A 21,268-nucleotide genomic window follows, 5' to 3' on the forward strand; every position below is an offset into this window, starting at 1 on the left:
AACCAGCTACAATACTGAAAGGAAAAAACAGGCAGTGACAGGCAGCTGGAAAGGGCATCAGAGCCCAGATTTGCTGTGTTGCAAGAACACTCTTCCTTCCATCTCTCCCATCTCTGCATGAAGTTTAAAGCCAACAGATGAATAATTAAATGTTTGGAGTTTCGATAACTTATCAAAGTAAGAGACCAGGTAAACCCATCCCTGTACAAGCCAGCTGTGGGTTTCCTGGAAAATCTTCAAAGTCTCTGAAGGCAGAAAATGCTGCAGAGACAGGAGGCTCAAAAGCTGAAGTCAGACAGCTCTGTGACCATGGAGCACAGCAAAGCATAACAGGATAAAAACTCACACAGCCTTGCTGGGAACATTCATTTTCAAGGATAGGACAAGCGGGAGAGGAGCTGGAATATCCTGCTACAACATGAGGCAGCACATTTCCTGAGATGAGATGGGGATTTTCACAGCAACAACAGTTTGAAGCACAAAGTGTTTGTCTTCTGAAGGCTGTAACAGCACATGATCTGCCAAGGCCATTCATCCCATCCATTCACCTCCTGAGACACTGCTTTACTGACTGCAACAATCATACACCAATACTCTAATCAAAAGTAGGCTGATTTTGGCCAGCTACGGTACAGCAAGCAGCTGCCCTCTTGTGCCATAAAACACAGTAAGAAAAAAGCAGCACTGTTCTCATCTTACAGGTGAGGTGGCATGGCTGGACTGAAGGCACAGGAAGTCACAAAAGCTCCAGCAACTGAATGTACATCTCAAATCCTTGCCTGGCCTTCAAGACCACCCTCCTCAGTGAGCCTTGAGGAGTGCAGTGTCCCAACAGGACAGGACTGGGCTGCAGCAAAAGGATTGCTGAGGAGAAGGATTAAGGTTTGGATGCCTGGGTTTACTGGGAGCTGGGGACAACCATCCAGGCAGTAAAGAACCAGAGATTAGGCTGCCATTGAAGCCCCAAGGTAGGGACTTTGTCCCTTCCTTCAGACAGACAAATGGCATGTGAGTGTGAAGCAGCCCAGGAGCTGCAGCCAGGCTGCTGCAGAGCGTGACACAGCAAAGGCACAGCCCATGGCACACAGGAGCCAAAGCCTTCGCTGCCCAAACAGAGAGAGCTCAGGAACAGATCTGCTGAGGGAAATCCTCCAGCCAAGACTGCTCCAGAGCAACTCAGCACTCAAGCTAAATAAAGAGCCTGGGGTGGAGGGCAAGAACAGAACAGCTCAGCTCAGCCCAGCCAAGATGACGACACTCCTGCTAAAGCAGCTCCGCTGCAGCTTCCCAGGAGCAAGTGAATGGACAGCAAGGACATCTCACAGCCGAGGCTGCAAGGCTGGGATCTCACAGATCCTCCTCTGGCAAGGGCTTGACCCTGAGCTGCAGTTTGTGCAATAAGGGAAAGAAACACAACAAGAATGAATGGGAGACAGGAAAGGGATTAAATCCTCGTCTGGCCATGCCGATGTCTGCTTGTAAGCGGAGTCTCTGCAGCAGAGAGCCCCTCTCAGCTGTCACCACAAGTCTGAGAGATGCCTTTTTCCTTGGCTGACATCCCTTTTGCTAGTGAGCAGCCTGATAATGGGTGCTGGCAGAATGAAAGCTCTCCCAGATATGGCTGACTCCCTGTAAACAAGGAGACGAAAACAGTTTGTTTCAAATCACAGCTGGGAGAAACACTACAAAGCCAAAATAGTGCCAATGGCTTACTGACATTTTGCATTGCTTACAGTCACACAGAACACTCTGTGCCCTTAAATTCAAGCTCAGGCACCACACATCTCCCTAGAGAAGAACAGGAGAAGGCCAAAAGACACTTTAAATTTACTTTTTTAGCAAAAGAAAAGCAGATATATTTCTATTACCTGAACAACCACAGGGATATAGAGAGCAAGAACATTTTTAGCCACTACCAGGCCTGGAGTAAGCCTGGCCTTGCCTGAAGCTAGACTTCCAGAAATCCCAAAAAGAGAGAGACTGGTATAGACAAGGTAAGGAGGAAACAAACAAGTAGGGCACCCAAGCTGTTTTCTGCTCTGTTTGTCTTCTGCAGGGATTTTCAGAGACCTGTCAAAGGAAGTTGTACAGCTTGGTGGCTGATGAAAGCTTACAAGCCCCTTCAAAGCCAGTTTCTTAACAGAAAAATCAGGTAAACAAATACAACTTGCAAGGAACTACACTAGCAAGTGAGGGGCTGAATAGAAAAGGCACTACACTGCCTTGTGACTTTGGGAACTGTCTTTCTTATTGCTATCCTTTATACACAAGGAGTTTTCATCTGAAAACAGGAGATGGTGTTTACCTGAATTAGGAGAGAGATCAGTGTTTCCTAAAAAGACAGTACCCATTTTGGTGAGAGAGAAGGAGAAAGTATTTCTTTTTAAAAAGTAGTTTTAGAACTTCAGCTTGACTCCAAGATAAAAGAAAGCCACTTCAAGCATCCCTATGGGCTGGCAATGAAACAGTGCTGGGCTGCTGTGTGCTCAGAAAGCAACACCTCAACCACACAACCTGGCTCAGGGGTACCAAACATTGTCCACAGTAGTCACACATCACAAGATCCATCGTTTTCAGCAGCCGGTTTTCATCCCCTTATCAAAGTCAGGTGCACTGCTGAAAACAAACAACCATTTATAAAAGATGTCTTGGCTGGGGATAACTTATCCAACAGCCCATTCAGCTCTCAGGAAACCAGAGGATTCGCCTTCGTTTTTATTCATTCTTGGGGCTCTCCCTTTCAGACGGTGGTAGTAGGGGAAATTATCAGGAACCAGTTTTACCTCTGATGATAGGTGGGTGGGTTCCAGCATTTTGTCAGCAGCTTTCTGAGAGGTCCTTGGGAAAGAGGTGCAGGGTCTTTCTCTACTTTATGCAAGAATGTCATACCATGTGTGGTTAGAGGACAGACATTAGAGTCATTTCCCTGGAAGGGCTCCATCCTCTTGTCCTGCATTTCCTCCCAACTCAAAGGGAACAGAGCACTGATGTCCCCCCATCTCTTCTGGAAGGTTTCTCCACAGTGATCATCTTCCAAAAATGCAGCTCCTGTTAGCTGAGCTTTCACCAGCTGAGATCTTGAATATTTAATAACCCCAGCTTCTTTCCATATTTTTGCACAGAAAGAAAAATTGAGATGTCTGCTGCTGTTCTGCATTGTCTTCAAACAATTGGACTCATCAGGCAAACAAACCAAACTACATTTGAAACTGAAAATGTTCCATGAACAATGTCACAACAGCACACACTACTCCTAAAGTCTCTGGGCTAATGTAAGAATCAATGGCATCAATCAACTGCAGGGGCCCACAAAAAGAATTTTTACTAATAACATGATCAAATGTTTGGTACTTATGAAATTCCAGTTGTGTTAACAACGAAAAATAAGTAAGATTTTTGGCAAGTTTAGAAGACAAGGTGAAAGCTCACAAGTTTCTAATGACAATTATGTGCCTAAAAAGCCTGGGAAATTAAAAAGCTTCAACAGAAGTTTGGCCATGACAGCATAAAATATGAAGTGTTTCAACCACAGCCTTGCACAAAGACCAAAGAGACACCAAAACAGATATATTACAAGTAAAAAAACTGAGACTGACCACTGGCCAAGTGGAAACTAGAGAACCAACTGTGGGAACAGCCCCATGAACAGCAAAATGTGAATTCCAGATGAAGTGTCACAAGAACAGGGAGGTGGGTCTCAGCCTGCAGTTCAATCACCTTCTGGCCTGGTTATCAACTACAGGAGGACCTCAACCAGTGCCCTGTGGGTGAATTGGTAACAATAACAATAAAATGAGTGAGCTCTGTGAGCTAAGTTATGGCTTGTCTACTTGGGAAATTGTTTTAGAAGCTAGGTGCAAATGTAGAGCACAATGGCTTTTCTGCCCCAATTCCCAGATGGGTGGGTAACACTGTTCTGCTCTGAGAATGTCTTTCAGAGAAGGCAAAGCTTAACAATGCAAAGACATTTTACTGAAAGGTGGTAACTGGGGACAGTTATTTCACACTTTTTTTCCCTTCTTAAATGTAGGTTCCAAGACTGTAAATGATCGAAAGGCAAAGCAGGCTCAGGACAAGTTTCTGACACGTAGCTGGTTTTAAGCTTTGTTTCTCGTCTGAGGAGAGGACATTCTGTTTTAACATGTCTTTAAAGGGTATTGAGATCCAGGAAGTCTGAAGAAACTCCACTCTGAAAGATCCAGGGCACATTACCTTTGTCCCTCATGGCCTATAAGGGATTTGATCGCAGCTTTCCAGTGTATGTGATCAATATTACCACTACAACCCTGAGTACAGGGTACCAACAAGTCACACAGAACCATTGATCCAGCACCCCTGCTCACCCTGGTCAGTCACACTGAACATTTATCTGCTTTCATGCCTGACCAGCAGCAGCCTCCTGTGTGGAGAAGCACAAACAGGCACTGCAGCCTGAGCTAAACTGTTCCCGTAACTTGTCCTAATACTGATGTCCTTAAATTGAACTATCTGCCCCCAGGCTGAATTTTCTCCCCTTTTGTAAATGTAACTGATGTTGTCACATAACTTCTACAATAGAAGTTGCTTAATGAAGAAAAGAACTTTATGTTTCAAGCAACTTGTGTGAGATTATATCACCCAAATAAATAGGCATTAGGTAGGTGGAGAATGGATATTAGATAGGTGGGTTCATGTAAACTTTCCTCTACAAAAGATGTAGCATTTTACCCCTCGGTGTGCTTGTTTTGTGGAAACCTCCACCTTGCACAGAATAAACAATATCTCCTTTCTAAACTAGACTCTCTCTGTGTTTAGAGAGTTCCTAAAATGGGAAACAGTGCTACACTTACCTTCACCTGTGACTACCCTGCAGTTATCACCAGTGGCATTCTTCAGTCACAGCACCCCAAAGCAGGATATCCCAGCTGACCCTCTGATCTCAGCCCTCTCTGCAGTACTCACCAGCAACCAAACAAAGAGGAAGGGCAGGAAGGTTTGGGCAACATGAGACATGAAGATTTTTACCTCACTAAGTTGGCACAAGGTCCTGGCCACCGGCAGCTCTGATAAACTCTCTGGATCACCGTTTCTGACCCGTTCTGCACCTGGCAGGAGACTGTCCTTGTGACCGTGTAGTGACACCAGTGCCTGCAGAGAGAAAGGACACACACTAATCAGCCCCAGTAAGACAGCCAGTGAACCAACACACACCAGACTGCAGTAAAAACAGGCCAAGTATCTGGCATGGGGTGGTTTCTTCTGCCAGCCATAGCCAGGCTAACTTGCAGTCTTCACTTCTCACCCCCCCCTCCTTCTAATAGCTGCAGAAAGATTCCCAGCTTCTGCCAACCTGAACCACAGATCCAGTTTTGCCTCTTGCTTGGTTGTCAGAGGCCAGGGTTTTACAGTGCATAATTTAGTTCTGTGACTTATCAGAAACAATAGGACTTGAGAAAAAAAAAAAAGAAGTGTTCCAAATCTCCTGATAGTCAGCTCCCATTGTACTGGTCTTAATTCCATCCTGCTTCTTATGGTATCATTCCCCAGCCTCCCACCATTCTGAACAACAGCAGAGTTGGAAAATTCTGCTTTTTTGGTGTGGTGGAGTTCTCTGTCAGCAGGTCTCAAACAAGCTGGGTGCTGAACAAGTTCTGTTGTTGTCCTGCTGAGGTTACAGCCTAAAAATGGGCAAGGGAAAATGCAGGGGAGGAAGGGACAAGTGTCTCACAAGAAAATAAGAGAGAGACAGACCCCTCACTGCAAGGTGTATGAGACAGAAGGAACTGCATTTTCAGCACAGGGAATTTGGACCTAGAGAGCCTTCAGGGACCTTGTCTGAAAAATAGAATGGTTTAGGTTCCAGTTATATGTCTGAGGGGGTACAGAAAAGGTTATTTTCATTTCCCCCTTGCACTCATTGCTCATCTTTGCCAAATGCTGGTTCACGTTTTTGTGAATATTTTGGTGTGGAATGTTTTGTGATGCTTTTGTACATCAGTGTAGTGAACAGGTTTGAGAGTCGCTTTCCTACTGACTGGGGATCAGAACTGGGGTCACTGTGGGAAGTGGAGACACCAGTTTGTGCTCTAAAACACACCCAGTGCTTGTGTAACATTCCCTGCTGAACCAGAGGAGTCCTGGCTCCTCATCTATCTTAAAGCAAGAGGCCTCAATAGAACAGATCCCTTCAAGCACCACAGCGACTCCCCAGCCTTGCACACCAAAAATCAAACTGCTTGCACAGTGGAAATGCACCTGCACATTCCCTTCTCCTTCCCTAAACCACCTCCTCTCTGCCACTTTGATTTCTCCAGAACATGCCATTTACATCATTTGTTGTTTTTCTCCCCTTTCTGCATTCCCCTCCCATCTCCACAGGAACCCCTGCTCTCTGGATAGCTCCCATTTCCATGAATAGGAGGCACACATGCCAGGACCACATGGGGCCAGCGGGCTGCTCACTGACCCTTGGGCTACAGCCGGCCAGGAACGCTGGCACACCCAGGGAGGGGTGGCTCTGTGCCCAGGGCCACGAGCCTGGCAGCAGGAACAAGGCTCAGCTGTGCAGCTTTCCCTGAAACACTGCTCCTGCTCCCCATAAACCCCGCTGTGATTCCTCATCAGCAAGTGTGGACTGTGGTCACACCTGAGGTGACCCCAGGTGGGCAGGGAGGTCTTACAGAACCACTTGTCTCAGATTTGTCAGGGATCTGTGGTGTATAAATAGGGATCAGACACCCTGTATCAACATCTGCAGCATCAAACCAATGTCCAAAACAAGGGGGAAAAACATAAAGTTCATGAAGCTTCAGATCACACGATGACATCAGATCCTTTAACAGGCTCAACACAACTTCACACAAACACAAACACAAAGTTTAGGGAGCGGGGCCAGAAGAAACAACAACACGAGCTAAAGGCTGAAATTGTGATAATTCAAGGTAAAGTTTTCCTTTTCATTTCACTTGCACACTGGGTGCAATCAGCCATTTGGTCTCTCCAAGCTTTATTCATGGGGTTTGTCCAGACAGGGGTAGTATCTCCTCCTGCCATGGGAACAGCCAGTTGAGCACGGAAGGAAAAGCAGCCACGAGAAAGGGGGAGAACAAGAGGAGTTGGGAAAACCACAGCTCTGCATTATTTACCCCAAACATGTTTTTAGCCCAGTGCTTCCAGCCATGGGAAGGACAGCAGCTGTGCATGAGCCTCAGAGCCAAAGCATTTCATGTCATGTAAAACAACCTGCACATGCACAGAACCTGCCAGGATAATGGCAGAATAATGTGTCCTGAAATCATGAAAACCAAAACTTCTCATTAAGATGTGAGGAGTAAAGGAATTGTTCCCACCACAGGAGAGGAAGGAAGCAGCAGTATCCACACTAGCAACATGTAACAGAGCATGAAGGCCCATAAATACTGGAAGCAAATTCAGAATAGTTACTGAACATTTTAAATTAGAGTATAATTATCAAGGACTTGAGTACCTCCCCTCATGTTAAGGTCATTTTTCTGGCTTGTCAATGAAATCCAAATAAATATTGAATTACACGTTACACTTTAACTGTTACGTAGCTCGTATGTGTGTCCCTCTGGCCTTCTCCTGGAGTCAGCTGGGAAGAATTGCTGTTTACAGGGTACATGGATTATCCTACACTGATTATTTCACTCTAGTATTGGTTTTGCTGGGTTTCTTGAGTACACACAAGGTACTTCTGTGTCAGATGGGAAAAAAAATAAAAATCAACTGCACTCTGAAAAAACCCTCCATATCTGATGCTAAAAATACACAGTTTCATATTCCTGAAGGGAAATGAGGTGAATGAAAGCAAACACCACCACACACCCCAGAAGAGAAAGGCAGGTGATGGGGGCAGACTCCGGAATTGCCAGAGGGAATCTGGGAGCCAATCTGCTCTTGTAAACGGACAATGGCAGCTCAAAATTGCAACTCTTAAGGAGAAATTGGAAACTAATCATTACCCTCTATGCCTTCCCTTGCATAGACACAAATTTAATGTCATCTTGCTCCTTCAAGGATTATTTTCAACTAGCTTGGGAGTCTGGCACTTCATGTGTGGCTCTGGAGGTGGCACTGTGCAGGCTGCCTATGTCAAAAACTGCAAGAAATGTTGATTATTCTAAGCTACATACAGAGCTGATTCTGCCGGGGTTTCTATTCAGTGGGTGCTGCTGCAATGCATAGACTTTCTTTCCAAACAAGCCCCAAACTGCTGTTATCTGAGTAGGTCTCACATTTTTAACAACTTATTCCAAGGACCAAGTAGAGCAGGTACACATATCCTCTTGCAAGTCCCAGGAATTTGGCAGTCAGGTTGTAATTCCTGCCTGGGAACAGCCTTTCATGGAAGTGAGAGGTGCTGAACAGAACTTGGTACAACCTCATGACAGAGCCTTGGGCAGCAGCTGAAGATAAAGGCTGCTCCCATTCTACAGCACGTTTGGGTGGGGAGAAACCCAACACCTTCCCAGGTTCATTTCTTCACATGACCTGACAGGGACCTGTTATAAAAGGAATCAATCACTACAGGAAGTGAGAAGTTCCCCGAGGCTCTCCATCCACTGCTTTCCTTGCCTGAAGCCATCACCTGCGTTTGCCAGGCTGAACAGGACTGACAGCTCATGGCAGGGTAACAGATCCTTCACTCAGATCCATGGACAACATTTCACCTTCCTGAGCAGGAGCACAGAGAGAGCAGTGACAGTGATAAAGTACCACACTTATCACCTCATCTCAAAAGCAGAAACACCAGTGTGGGCATAAATAAAAAAAGGTCAGACCCCAAAGATACTCAGCTAATCAAATGTGAACACAGATTTCTCCAGCTTCTCTCTTTACCAACAGGAGGGAGAGTTTGGTTACAAAGGTACCCACAGCCAGGAGTGAAAGGTACATCACACTCTTGCCTTCCCATAGATAGCATAATTTTCCTACAAATACAACTGTCAGGGATTTTTTACTGTGGCACACAAGCAGGTGAGACAAAAACAGAAACACAGCTGGTCAAGGATGCATTAGGATATCCAGCTTGGAATTCACTGTAGATAAAATAGCACAGTGATTACAACAGAAAGAAGACAGACAGACAAAACCATCCCAAGACTTCTCTTTGCAAGCCAAAAGTCAGCAAGAACAGCCTCTAGAATGCAAGCAGGCTTCAGACAACGTGACGAAAGGCCTCATCATGGCTTACAGAGATTATAAATGACCCTTTATATTACACACAGATGCTAGAAAGGAAGGTTTAGGACTTTTACTGGCATGCATCCAGGATGGCAGAGAATATATTGCTGCTTATTCAAAAAGAATATTCCAACCAAGCAAACAAAATGATCCAAAGAGCAGCTCCTGTAGGATCTCATGCATGCTTATGACCAGCATATTTAGTGTGAGGTTCTGCAGCATCCCATGGAACTGGTCCTTGCTTAGAGAGAGGAGTTTCACTTGGTCCATTTCTTCCAGCTGTTTCCAAAGAAACACCCCCTCCTCTCACACCCTATTTAATTCTTGCAAGACTTTCACCCACAACAGAGGATCTGCAGATCATGGCCCGTAAGCTGCTGATTTAGACAGTTTCCTTCTGGGGCTACAGATGGAGACCTCACGTCTTGATCACGGCTGACAACGTGTTTTTCCAGAGGGAATACGGGTGTTGATGCCAGCAGACATCTCATCATATTTACTGTGTAGGTTCAGGATGTCACTGTGGACCCTTCAGGCTAAATGGAACAACAAAATCAATACTTTGCTTCCACTTGGAGAAACTCTGCACACTCCTGTTTGGAGCTTAAACTGATCCCTCCCTCAGCAGATGCTGAGAGATGCCTGCTCTCTGCTGACTCAGCAACAGCAGTGATGGCTTCAAGCACCTGGACACTGGAGGACACAAAAAATCCTCACCTTCCAGAGCACATGGGGAACAGCATGAGAGGATCGCCCAGGGCATCTGGGTTCACTCAGAAAGCTGGAGCTGCAGTTTGCTTCCATAGGCAGACACCAGAGACAGAGCCATACCTACACCCTACTGAATTTCTGAACCTTCTGCACCCCTCAGCAGAAGCTTATTTGGACTCACAGCTCACCCCTGGAGATTCTGGATGTCTTTACAGCCTGTCATCCAACAGTGAGAAAGAAAAGGGACTGCAGAGGGTGGAGAAGTGTAAGGTAACAGATAACCAAGCTAAAATACTGTAGGTTCCAGAAGAGCCACATACTCACATATCAAAGCTTAATTCCTGGATAGCATGACTGAGTTAGAGCAATCTTCATGGATGGGAAGACACTGACAGGAAGCTTCATCTTCCCTCCCTTCTCACCATTGGGATTTGCACAGTACTGTTTCCTAAGCTTACGGGGTGCATAAGGGATCTCTCCATCCATCCATCCATCCATCCATCCCTCCCCCATGAATGCTTAGAAACACTCACACCACAACACACTCACAGAGCCATCCGCAAAAACAGCGTTTGCTTCTTTCCTAGTCCAAACTGCTGGCTTTTCCCCAAGCTTCTCTGCATCCTGGGAGTCCCTGGAGGACGTTCCAGGTGGTTCACAAGAGAAAAGCCACCTGGCTGTTAGCTGGCTCCATTTCACTGGAGAAGGGATCACGAACTGAGCAGTGTTAGAACCACCGGGCTGAACCGATCAGGACTCGGCAAGCAGCCGGTGAATCGGGAGCCGGGAGCGTGCAGCTCAGAATGAAAGCAGCTGCATTCTTGCCTAATCACCTCTTTCGATGGGGTGACAGTTCCGCTTCACACACAAAGCCAGGGCTGCCGTGCCCTGCTAAGGACGGACCGACAGCTGCCGTGCCCTGCTAAGGACAGGCCGACAGCAGGCACCACCTCCCACACGGTACCTGTGGGATGATGCTCTCTCTGGACTGAAGGACTCGGCTCCAGCTCCCGAAAAACGGAGCTTTGGTGTGGGTTTGGTAGAGACTTAAGTGGACAAGCCAGAAGGAAGGGAATTCATTCTGGGAGTGGGGGGAATGCTTAATATGCAGGGTTGTTTCATCAGCACCTGTTCCATGTGTTTGGGCACAAACTGACCCTCCCCACTCCCAATAAATATCACAGAAGTCTCTCGGTGAGGTTGGCATTTCTGATGCTTGTGACTTGCCCTAAAGCTTTGTCCTGTGTAAACAACTGCACTGAATTATCTTTTTGTTTCCATAAGGATAACACACTGTGTGTTATACTTAGCAGAGATCAACATTTAGGGCACAGAAAACAGTAGGAGTGTTTTGATAGCTAGATAGATTTCCCCAAGTTTCCTCATAACATTTTTCACTGGAGCTATCAATTTCCCTGCAATCCTAGAGAGGAATTTCAATAAAATCAGAAGGTCACTGACTTTCACTGGGAAAAAGTTGCCATTCTGACTCAATGAAAGCAAACTGTGCCCTTTTCTCTGTGTAAATAGTACAGCATCCCATTTGCTCTGCCAGAACAGCAATCCATACACTGTGTGCTGGAGCCCACCATTACAAGGGGTTAGTTATTTATATATTCCCCTGAGGCCAGGAGCAGAAGTTGCCCTCTACGTGCCAAGAAATCCAGATTCAAAGTCTGCCAGGCTCTCTGGGGTATCTCTTCCTGAACCATCCAGTTCTATAAAACTGCATTATTCCTTTCTTATTCACAAATACACACCTCCCTGAATGTGCTTTGACTCTCATCAGGATCAAGTTTACCAGCTAATTCAGTTGGCTGTGACCAGATTACTCTTTACTACTGTGACCTGCCTAAAGAGGAAACAATCCCATCACATGTTACTGGAAAGCTCAGATAAAAGCCAAGTTGGGCTTAAGATTCCCCTGTTCTTGGCTGTATTCGTGCTCTCCCCAGGTAACTAGGTTTTAGGATCAAGGCTGTCATCCAGCTCATTGTCCAGCAGAGCCAGCTACAAAATTCAATTGTAACCAGCAGTCTCCACAATCTTGGAATGTTCAGAGTTGATGGATTGATTCAGGCCTGTAGATAGATGGACCATTGCTAAGGAATCCATGAAAGACCACCTGGCAGGGGCGAGGGGCTGGCTGTACACAAGCTTATGATGGCAGAGTTCAGCTCAAAGCAGATTCTGCTCCTCCGTTACAAAGTTTTAAGAGGCCTGCAAGTCAGAAGCCATGACAAGCCACAGTAATCTTGTTGTCAATATTGATGTTTTACGCATGCCTTACTCCCACTGAGCACTTCATAGTCACTAATAGAGGTTACCCTGACTCCTGTGAGAAAGGGAGAAAAATCTTTGTAACAGCCCATTCATTTTGGGAAAGGAATAAAACTGGAAGGCTGCTGGTGTTTCTGAAGCCAGACAGCAGCAGCCATTTGAAGCAGCAGAGAGCCAGAGGCACGAATAAGAACAAGACAAGTTCCAGGTCTCCCACTCCACTATGCTGGTCAGACAAAGATTGGAAGGAACTCCAATCTCTCTGCACACACCACCACTCCACCCCCACAATAAGAGTCTGAACAAAGTGGCCATAAAAATAAGTTCTGGCTAGCAGAGTAAGATGGGACAATTTATCTAGGAACCTCCCAATAGCATAACCCTTCCCCAGGGGGGCAATATGTTCTGTGCTTAGTGCACTTCAAATGCTCACTTGCCAAGAAGAGCCTTAAGTTTTCCCACAAAAAGTGGATTATCAGAGCCTGCTGGAGGGAGTTTAGTCCTAGAGGAATCTTTACCTTAGGAGGAAAACACAGTTCAGTCTGCACAACAGCCTCAATCTTTAGCAAGTTCTGCAGCCAAGCACATTTAATTTCCTTGCTTTGCTTTGTGCAGGGATGACCCTGCAAAAAGCACTGCCTCAAGGGGTGAGCTTTCTTCAATCCATAGGAAACTGCACAAGATTTTACCTTATCCTCCTGCAGCCACTGAAGTTACATGGGCTAAGGGAAGCCCTCTCTCTACTGGAATTATTAAACACCTAGAAGCAGAATAGCTAAATACTATGGAACACATGTGCAACTCTTCTTCAGAGACAAGGAGGGAATCCAGCTCCCCAGAGCCACATTCAGCTCCTTCAGCCATGAGAACATTCCTCTTTTCTTCTAACTTTCAAACTCATTCACAAGGCACCTTCCAGCTGCTGCAGCTATTCAGGAGGGGCTGTGAAGATGAGAACACTCACCTATTACATACACTTGATTCACTTGTAGAGCATCAGCACTGACATTAATGCAGGATAGTGATGCCTTTTCCTGGTCTTAAAATCAAGACTCAAACATGGTTAGAAGGGAAAAAGGGATTTTACCTTGGTATTTAGTTTAAGGATCCTTAGATGCACCACATCCAGGTCAAATGCACCGAAATGCACAGCCCCAAAAGATCTGGTATACCATTATATGTCTTACTAATTAGCATATCTATCAAAAATTCTCCAATGAGAGGCTCGAATGAGCCCCCCTCCCCAGGGAGCCTTCCCCTGGATGGTTCTATCTGAGCTTACAGAATGTGTTCTGGAGAGGACCTTGGGGTCTGGGGCACACTGATCCCCAGCTACAAAGCTTCTAAAATGTTGAGTCTCTGAGCTGAACAAACAAGGTCAGGAATGCAGGCAAAAACCACTAAGGATACAGAAGTTGTAAAAAGGTATAACAGGAGTCTAAAAGAAAACACAAAAAATCTTCATCACATCAATAGAACAGAGGCAGATGAAGATTTAAACATCGATCAGGGAGGTAGTATCAGAAACAAACCGATCACATTCAGAACATGCCTCTCAGTGCCTGTATACCTGTCTGTGTGTGCATAGGGGCAGACAGCTGAGAAGACACAAGGAATATTCCTCCAGTCCCTCTGGTTTATACCCAGCACCCATCTCCCCTCAGTTTGCCAGTGACATGTTCCAGCTGAATCAAACCATAAATATGGTTGACCTGAACCATAATTACCTTCAGCATGGAAATGAAAGAAGTTAGTCCATGACTGAGTGCTCAGAAATAAAAGGGGGTTCACTCCTTTGAAGTTCTTTGCTTTTACAGACATTCTTTTACGCACTGAAATGTTTTGCTGCTCCCTCCCCTGAACTTATCACAATCAATGAGAAGACAGTAGTTTCCAGCATTCACAGAGGGAGGAAGGAGGAAATGTACAAAAAAAATCCATGGAATCTGTCTTTGTTAAATTAGACTGACTTGATGGAATTTGGCATTTGATATCCATGCAGCATGGAAATCATGCACAATTACAACCAAGTATGTCATTTTTGCAACATAAAAGCTGCTTGAATTAAAGCCTTTCAAAAGAAGAACCCGAGTCTAAACATTTTTGCACAGCTGGATAACATGGTTGTAGATAGGTCTAACACCTCCATACTGTGAATACATCCATAGTATTGGTTTGTTCATTCCTAAAAAGCCTGACCTTGAAAAGAGGGGTGGGATCATGGAAGGAACAAATCCTTACGAGCTTGATTGAAAGTAGAGAGCTGGGATTTGGCACACCAACTATTTGTCTGAAACAGATCCCTGTGGTCAAAGTCTACATTTGGTACTTGTCTGTGTCCTACTCTGAGGGTCTGATCTAGAACTGACTAAGCTGAGGCAGTGACCCTGATCCTCATTAGTAGCACCAGACTAACTTTGATAAAAGTCACTACATCTACGTTCACAAAAATCCATTCAGATTTAAACTCTAACTTTGAATTAGCAAGAGGTAGAGTGCAAATTTGAAGTAGAAGAATGGGGCACTGACACATACCTGCTTGTCCTCAAAACCTTTGCAGAGAGGAAAACATTGGGCAAACTGGTATAAGGAGTCACTGACCCTGTTAGAGCATCCTGTGCTTTACTGCTGCTCCTGTCGTGGCTACAGCTGCTCCTCCGCCATCCACAAAGGCAGTGCCCATAGCTGTCTGTAATTCCCCTTGCCACATTACACTGTAACAAAACACTTTGCAGAATTCACTCCTCCAAAAGGGACAAATCAGGCTCGTTCTGGATTCAGCGTCTCCTTAAGTCACACACTTTGCCCTACAGAGCCTGTATCTGGCTCACCAGCCAGTCTGCAGGGATTGGACAGGGCCTGCTCCCAAATTTGTTTTGGTTTTTTGCTTATAGAGTTCTGTACAGACAACAGAGCATCTTTGTGCCTCCCATTCAGCCGTCTGGTGCCAAACTCCCAGCACTTACCAGCAGCAATGAATGCCACATGCATGACAGGAACACAGGCACTTGGCCCAAATGAAGCAGTGTTTTTCATTAGCATTATACCGGCACCAAAAACCACAAACTACAGCAAGAACAAAAGGCAATGTCAAAAGGACAGAGCTGAGTGTATCAAAAAAAAATCAGGATGGCATGATCAAGTCATTGCTTCCTACTATTGCATGATGTTAATCTGTTCAGGTAATATGCATGTTTTGGGTCTTTCCTGGAGCTGAACAGTTGGGATATTGCTGCCACTGGAGACAGGTACATCCTTTTGACAGCTAGAAAGAAAAAGATAGGTAGAGATCCTGCAGACAGCACATCGCTTTCTCTTTAAGGGAATGCAGATGTGTTTTCCTTATGTTTTTCAACCCTCAGAGCAGTGAACCCCAAAAGGTATCAAAAACCAGATCAAAGAATCACCTTCAGATTCACAAGTCTTAGGATGCAACTGGAAATAGCTGCACAAACAGCTGTGTCAGGAAAACGGAACCCACAACTCCTCTAGCAACACTTCTTCCTCGTGCCCCCTTCTCTTTTCCTGTGACACATTACAATTGTTTCAGTCTAGGTCTTCCATTTGGTCAGTGACTTGTAAAGGAATTTGTGGGCTCTGGTGCACAAGGGACTACACAGCAGACTTTCCTAAGTAGTGACCTACTGTGTGGTTGCCCATCACTGTTGGGAACAGGATTTCATGAGCCAAAGGCACCTCTTCCAGAGTGAAGCTGCAGCAGGTGTGCAGGCTCAGCTGTATTGCATATCACTCCTGGTTCAGGTGACTTTCAAAGAGCCAGACGTGACAACAACCCCACTGAAACCACCAAGGGAACAGCCTTTCCTCAAGTGCAAGAAAACCTACTGTTTTCTAATGTTTCCTCCGCTGGAAGAGGTGATTAGAAACAATAGGACAGTCTAGACAAATCCTTCTTCTTATTTCGCTTTGAGATCAACAATTTCTCCTCTTCGTTTTAGATTTCTCATATTAGCCACTTGTGCTCAGTGAGGCAGCTGAAGCTCAGGTACCCCTGAGCCAGCATTTGCACCAGGCCTGAGACAAGACTCCTGCTGGTGCTCCAGGAAGATGCTTTTGGGGACAGCTGTACCCCACTAACATGACCAGTACCTCAAAAGCAAAGCACTTTCCTCCAGTAACCGCTCTGCCAATGTGCCAGGTCATTTGAACACCAGGCTGTGTTGTGTGCAGTAGATAAATCAGGTTGTTACCCCCAGCTCAGCTCAGAGATCCCCAGGATGAGCCACATAAGACCCAGTTCAGTGAAAATAAAGTCTTGGAAAACCTCTCTGCCTGGGTATTCAAAGTGTTAATCAGCCTGGAAAACAAACCCCAAAGCCTGTGTGTTAATTTGCTATTTAAATTGAGAACTTTTTATTCCATGTCTGCCATGTCTGGCACAAGGCTGTCCTGGGCGTTACTAAAATAAAAAATAATTTGGAAAATAATCCTATTGTTCCAGTCACACCCATGGGAGTTTCATGTGTAGGGAAGTAGGAACATCAGAACTGAGATCTGTTCTGTGATCAGAGAGCTGAGTTTGCCCTTTACAACAGCTAGTTTTGATCCAAGGGCATATTGAGCGCAAGATCAGAAACTGAGCTAAGGCAGGAGGATCTATCAATAGCTTTAAGGTTAATAAATTCCAACTTGCACAGGCTAAAGCTCTTAAAAACCACCATTAGTGTAGCAAACTAGCAACAGCCTTTACAAACACAAGTCCACATCCATGGGTGGTTAGCTTATCATATATTTCTCTTCCTTGCCTCCCTCTCAAGCCAGTAATTCCCAGTGCCCATCTAAATGAAGTTTATTGCTCTAGAACACCTCCCCAGACCTTCCAAAGAGCCTCCTCTGCACTAAGTAGAGGCCTCATGGAAATCTCCCTGCAACTCTAGCATGTCTTGGAGGAGGCAGTTCCAGGCACAACAACCTGCTGCACCAGCAGCCTCCTTTTCACCTTCCTCCACACTCCCACTCTTACACTCTCCTGACTGCACCTGCCCAAAGCCATAAAAAATAACCCCATAGCATCAGCTCTTTGCACACAGTAGTCCCAAACCCCTGCTAGTGAGCACCCAGTGTTCCCTCATCAAGTTTTAAACTCACTCTTCAGCAGGTGGTGTGTTTTAATCACACAGAACCCCCTGCACTTTGATATCTGTCCACAGACAGACTGTAAAGAGACAGCAAGAAACTAAATGCTCTACCTACCTATTTTCGATGTAAAAGGTTTGTTCTGCTTTTAACACAGCTTCCTAAGCTTTCACTGGTTTTGGAAGCAGTCACCATACCTCATTTCTAGCCAAGAACAATTATTTGTATTCTCCTTTTAAACCCTGCTGCAACCCAGTTTGTTCATTAGAAATAAAAAGAGCTTAAAAAAAGAAAGCCTTTCTCTCGTGAACGGAAACACTAACACCTTTCTCTGTTATTAAAAAATTCTTGAGCAATCTAAGAAACCGCTTTAGTGCCTCAGTGCTTTGGAAGCCTCTGTTTGGAAGGGAGGAGATCTACATTTTGGTATCCAGGTGGAAAATGGGTTTGATTTGGCCAAGCAATAACAGCTGAAAAAAAACCCTCCATAGCCTGTGCACGCACAGTAGATTCCTTAGGAATGATAACACTGCCTTGAAACATTCCCGAGTACACACGTGGGAAATCGGACGGGGAGAAAGCAGCACTGAGCAAGAGAGGGGACAGCAGGAGGTCTGAAGGAGAGATACAGGCATTTGGTCAGAAAAATTCCTACCCTGTTCTGTGCACAATTGTACAGCAAACTCCATTAGATGGGCATTTGTAGGGTTTCTTTGGTGGTGGTTTAAGTTAAAAGTTACCTGCCAATGCAAAAGGGCAGAGCAAACAAACTGCTCCACCATGGCAAAACGCAAAACCCCACAACATAAAGTATTTTAACCACAAATTGGTGAGGGTACATACAAACTGATGCCCACAAATGAACCAAACTCCTAAAGCAAAGGCTTCACAGGCATCCCTCATCATTCTGCTGGGAGTGGGAATGTCTGGAGTTATTGGTGAGAGGGTCTTGGTCTGTGTGCACAAACCAGTGGCTGACACTAAAGACATTAAACATACAATACTTACAAAAGCTTGGAGCAAATTCAAGGCAAAATCATTAAAGAGAGATTAACTTTTTTCCTCTTTTTCTGTTTACACACATTTCTTCCATCAGAGGATGAAGAGTGACACAAACAGCATGGAAGATAAAAGTTTGATTAAAACAAGCAGTTATGACCTGAATTTTATCAACGGGTGACAGTTATTCTGTATTTCTGGTACCTTTTTCGTAGTTTGGGAGGAACATCTTACTGTTGCTTTACTGGCTGAGGGCAAACCAGCAAACGTGTGAGTGACAGACAGTAACAATCTGTGTTTATTATTGCACTAAGTATGTACACAAACAGCCTTCACACGCCACAGCTCAAACTTGTTTGTGGCTTTTTCTCCCTCGTACAAACATCCATGAGAGGTTTCCTCTACACCTTTCACTACAGTTTGGAGAAATTTTTCCATGCATTGTCTCAGCAAAGGATAGTGCCAGATTCAGCCACCCTGAAAGCAAAGCCAGCAGCTGCCATGGCCACAGCACTCGCTTGAGCCATTTCTAAGGAGCTATAGGGGGATATACGAACACTGCAGTGCTGAACATCACATTAAACAGCTGTGACAGACTCACGTCCCAGCAGGAAAAAATGGTTTGAGTTTTACTTGAAACCACTTCATACACAAGTCCAAAATGTTGGTAGAACCTCAGAGCACAAAGTGACAGAACAACTCTTGAACTGGTTCCCCTTGCTGTAGGTACGTCCACAGGAACAGCCTGTTCACCTATCCAGCTGTTACTGGCAACATTTGAGCCAGAAGCCTGTGGGAAGTGTGTGATTCCAGTCAAATGTTTGTGTAGGGTTTGGTGTTGGTCTTTGTGGTGGGTTTTTTTGGCTGGTTGGTTAAAAAAATCCAACCAACCAACAACAACAAAAAAACCCAAACCACCCCCAGACATCAGAGCTTATGGAGATGCCCTGCAAAGCCAACCCTGCCTCCTGAGGGATGCTGGGATCCAACCCATCACCCAGACACAGGCAGCACAAGATGACTCCCAGGCTCAGCCAGGACACTAGCTGAAATGTCCAGCACAAATCAACCCCATTTCTAGCTGCATTCAATTCAAGAGACAAGCTGGGATGATTCCTGTAATTTCCATGTTCCCACTTTTCTCCCCTTTCTTCCCAGCCACTGTAGAGATACACGGCTTCACCATAACCTTACTAAAAGTCATGCAGCCGCTTCTCCAAATGGTACCTGGGAGCTGAAAGTTTACCTTCAGCAAAATTCCACAGTCATTTGCAGAAGCTACTTTGAAAACCTTCTAGTTCGGATGCCAAGAACCACTTGGCAAGGCCTGACAGACATAATTAGAGAGCTTGATTGTTTCAAAAGGACATTACCCAAGAAAATTAGTATGTTGCTGCGGTTCTTGAAATAAATTTCCAATGGGTTTGGTTGCAGAGGTCTTGCAAGGCTTTTAGCAGACTTTTAATTACAGTATCAGGCCTCAAGTATTTTTCTAGTGCTTGGCAATATGAGATGCTATTATTTCTGCTTGCAATGCACACTCATTCAAAGCTTATCCACAGGCCGACAGCCTAAGAATTCCTACCACTCTGTAATCCAAAATTTTTGTATCATTTGTGATATACATTAGTGACTTCCAGTAACAGCTGCCCCAGAGACAGCATTTTACTGTGTGATAGTTTAAACCCTTTGGCTCGGTGCTGTATCCTGAAATACACTGCAGGGAGACTAAAGCTTTTGCTGCAGGTTATGCTGATTTACAGCAGCATTAAGCCAAGCACTGTAACATCCTACAGAGCCAACTTGCCTTTTTGCTCCCTGCTGTACTTCAGATAGGAACAGGAAAAGTTTGCAGCATCACAGCCCAAAGCTGCCTTTGCTCCAAGGCTGGTATTTGTGGGTCACACCCATTGCCACAGGCATTTGTGTCCTGAGCCCCGTCGGTCAGTGCTGCTTCTAAAGGTATGTCCCACATCCAGGCTCCCAAAAACCACCCTGGGGACACGAAAACCCCTCAGCCTGTGCCATCACCCAGCCCTCTGCTGCTGGTCAATCCAGTCTGTCTTGCTCAGCACTTCCCTCTCCCACCCCTCAGCATCCCCTTCAAACTAATCCTTGTCTGCAGAGCTCAGGCAAAGACTTATTCCCAAAGACCAATTTCAGTCATCCAGACTCAGAGGGGTGCAGTAAACAGGGAGCACAATGACCTCTATTCTGTAAGAGTGGAAGTTTATACAAAAGCCAAGTATTATCATTCATAAATTTATTATAAACTTCGGCATAAATTCATATACAATCCTTTGGATTTTGTAGCTTTCCCTCTAAGATATAACCACACCCTCGTGAAATACTCCCCAGAGCCTTCCCTTACATGAAGGGAAGTATTACTATTCCCATTTTATTTAGGGGAAAGAAAAGAGAGAAAGAACTTGCAAGTCTCAGTTCCCAGACTTTGCGCTGCTCTATAGAATATATATTGAGCATTTAAGGAAATAGTATTTTTCTTGGGAAAGAGGGTGGAAAACAAAGCCTTAAGAATCAGCCAGCTAATAATTAAAAGCAACTAAATCCAGATCACTTTAAGCTGCACATGAGAATCTGAACTTCTCAGATGCTGAATTCCTCTGCCGACCAGAAAAGCCAGGGTCACTTGCCCAGCTGGTCACTATTGTTCTGTCCAATAAAGTTCTGGCAGGAATGCATGTTAAACAAAATACAGAGATTAGGCACAGCAAAGAATGCAGCTCCCCCCTCAGTGTTTAGGTTAGCAGGGTTTGCCATGTTGAAATACTGAAGCTTAAGCATATCAGATTTTCTCTGTCCTGTACTGCTGGTGCCAGTGACAGACACAAGCTGACAACTCAGTTCTCAGAGGCGCTGCCATTTTAGCTCTAAGTTTATTAAAAGCTGCATAAAAAGTTCACCTCAAATCTGCAGTGACCACTAATTAAATCAGTGTTTTCTTGGAGATGTAGAGTCACAACTGAGAAAAGCTCTC

At 45.1% G+C, this 21,268-nt stretch overlaps 1 protein-coding gene across 9 annotated transcripts in view; it reads right to left on the reverse strand.

Moving 5' to 3' along the window:
• COL26A1 (collagen type XXVI alpha 1 chain) overlaps positions 1-21,268 on the reverse strand; it is a 167,150-nt gene that overhangs the window by 136,908 nt on the left and 8,974 nt on the right. For all 9 annotated transcript variants that reach the window (XM_032130025.1, XM_032130019.1, XM_032130022.1 and 6 more), the window contains exon 2: positions 5,005-5,127. In XM_032130025.1, the coding sequence (XP_031985916.1) occupies positions 5,005-5,127 (123 nt within the window). The remainder of the gene's footprint in view (positions 1-5,004; positions 5,128-21,268) is intronic.

Source organism: Corvus moneduloides, chromosome 20 (assembly GCF_009650955.1).
Source record: "Corvus moneduloides isolate bCorMon1 chromosome 20, bCorMon1.pri, whole genome shotgun sequence".
Taxonomy (NCBI): Eukaryota; Metazoa; Chordata; class Aves; order Passeriformes; family Corvidae; genus Corvus; species Corvus moneduloides.